The 2,500-nt window shown below is 47.0% G+C and overlaps 1 protein-coding gene across 4 annotated transcripts in view; it reads right to left on the reverse strand.

The window, feature by feature from the left end:
* Nucleotides 1-2,500, reverse strand: part of LOC113822716 (solute carrier family 23 member 1-like) — a 64,132-nt gene that overhangs the window by 7,042 nt on the left and 54,590 nt on the right. For all 4 annotated transcript variants that reach the window (XM_070122109.1, XM_070122111.1, XM_070122110.1 and 1 more), the window contains one exon: nt 1,964-2,077. In XM_070122109.1, coding sequence (XP_069978210.1) covers nt 1,964-2,077 — 114 coding nt within the window. The remainder of the gene's footprint in view (nt 1-1,963; nt 2,078-2,500) is intronic.

The following is a 2,500-nucleotide window of genomic DNA, read 5'->3' on the forward strand; positions in this document are numbered from 1 at the left end:
GTCAATTGTGAAGAGGGCTTTGAGTTTAGCTTTCTCAGGGCTTGGTATGCAGGACGAAGGGCATTTACTAGGAAATGTCCTTCGACCTCCTCTGCAAAACTCCTAATAAACTGTTCCTTATCCCTTCTCAGCTGTGACCAAGTCTTGTGCAATGCAAATCCTGATCCCCTCTCACAAAAAGCTATTGTGGTTTCTAGTGTCTCCTGCAAGACAAAATTCTGTCTTGCTCTTGGATGTTCACCGAACGATTCTTGAGCTGCACTGAGCGTTAGTTCGTGCTTGAAGGTGTCACTCAGAAGTACAGGGTCTGTCTGATTGTCAAGCACTGTGAAATGAACAGAAATTGCTTCAGCAAACTCCCAGGAACACACCCCCTCCTTCGACCTGTCCAGATGAAACACCGTAGTGTGGTCACTGGACTGATGAGGAGATTTGAAGCCACAACCAGTCTATGGTTAATACCGCAGACCTCAGCATTCTTGTACACCCTGCAGTTTTGAAGGATCCTCCAACCAGTGCTAACGAGGATCTGGCCGATCTCCTTGGGTGCATTACCCACATTACTGTACCACATCCCAAAATGTGGGTCAGAGGTCAGGTACCAAGAGCCAGAAATCTTCAATTTATGGAACCTTGCAAAGAAAGTTATTCTTCTGCTGGTACCAGCTCCCGAACCTTGGGGACCAACAGACATCTCATGTCCGGCTTGATTGCAGCCAGATACCGCATTGAAGTTGCTGAGAACAATACGAATATCTCGCTGATGACAACTGTCCGACAGATGCAAGTTTGGTGTAAAACATCTCTTTCACACTGAATTTACAAACATCAGTAAGAGTGTACAGAGTAATAAGAGACATGAAGCCAAGTGCAAGCTTCAGTCTCAGTACCATTATACATTTATCGACCAGAGTAACCTTCACTACTGAGGGCTGAAGTCTGCTGAATATGGCAATATCTTCTCCCTGAAGACAATGACCATCGCTGCGGCCCTAACAGTAATAGGTGTAGCCACTGATACTTAACGTTCTGCTTAAAGGCATTCTCACCTCCAATAGAGCACCCAGATCAACTCTTACCGCCTCAGTTCCCTTGAAAATTGTGGCAATCAACCATCGTGATATAAAGAGAGTACATTCCAAACCTTCACCCTGATGTCCCACCTGAGATTAAGCCTCAGGCAGTCGCTCCGGGTGGACTCCACCTCTGCCATTCCTGCCGACGATGCTCCATAAAGTGAGGGGTGGCTGGCCGCAGATCCTATAATACGCCTGTAGGGGTCCCGTGGGCTTTGCCCCACAAGCCCGACGCCAGGTTGATGGCCACCGGGACGCGGATGAGTCGGGTAACCCCGGCTCCCAGTATTCGCCAACCCAGAGAGACCCACATCCTGCCTTACTTACGAGGTGGGAGGGATATTTGCCCTCTCCCCAGATCCACCTTTATGAAACACTGCCAGTTTGGATTTTTTGGGGGAGATGGTGTGGCAAGGCCTGCCTCACACAGCCACCCATTAACCCCAGTGGGCAAAGTGGCAGGAATCCAACTCCGTGCTTTTAGGGCCTCCTGCTGCTCCAAGAGCCTCCTCAGTTCAGCCTAGGACCGCAAGGTGCCTAGTTTTCGTGGGTGGCCACTGTCGAAGTCTTGAAGAAGGAGAGGCTATGAGCTGGCAAGGGAGTCTTATGCACAGCTGCTCCCTTTTCGCACAAGGCTAGTCAGTGGTGGCAGCTGCCAGCGAGAAGGTATGCAAAGCACTTACCATAATCTAGACTACCATCCCATTGCTTTACATCACCCAGCGCATGAAGCAGCAGCTCGCTCACACACACACACACACACACACACACACACACACACACACACACACACACACACACACACACACACACACACTCACACACACACACACAGAACATGCAACAACTCCTGCCTCCTATCCCATCTCAATGCCCCTCCTTCTTACCCGCTATCTTGGCGCATGCGTAGTAGTCTCCGATGCTCTCGATGATCGATGCCAAGGAGCCTCCGAGCATCCCAACCACTCCTGCGACTGGCACGGTTGGCACTCCCCACTGACCTGCGAAGGGCCAAAGGTCATCACAAAGTCAAAGTAAAGGAGGATTGGAATGGTCTTTGCTATCTTTAAAAAAAGGAATTAGATTGTTTTTTCTTTATTCTTGATTTTCATCTTTTATTTATATCAAATTGTGTTGGTGATATAATTGTCCTTATCATCATTGCAATTATCATTATTATTATTCATTTATGTTTCTTTATTCGCTTGTGTTTAAAAGTTTCTCTCTGTTACCCGTCTTACGCCTTCTCTCTGTTTCTTTCATTCTAAACGTCTTACCTTAAGGTCGCTAAATATACCTGATTAATTATTCCGCAAACAATAGTAATTTCTTCGTGAGAATGAGTATTACCTTTTTATGACAATGCTGATTGCCATAATGCAACAATCATTAACATTGAAATCATGATTATTTGATTCTTTGCA

The sequence above is a fragment of the Penaeus vannamei genome, chromosome 5 (genome assembly GCF_042767895.1).
Source record: "Penaeus vannamei isolate JL-2024 chromosome 5, ASM4276789v1, whole genome shotgun sequence".
Lineage (NCBI taxonomy): Eukaryota > Metazoa > Arthropoda > Malacostraca > Decapoda > Penaeidae > Penaeus > Penaeus vannamei.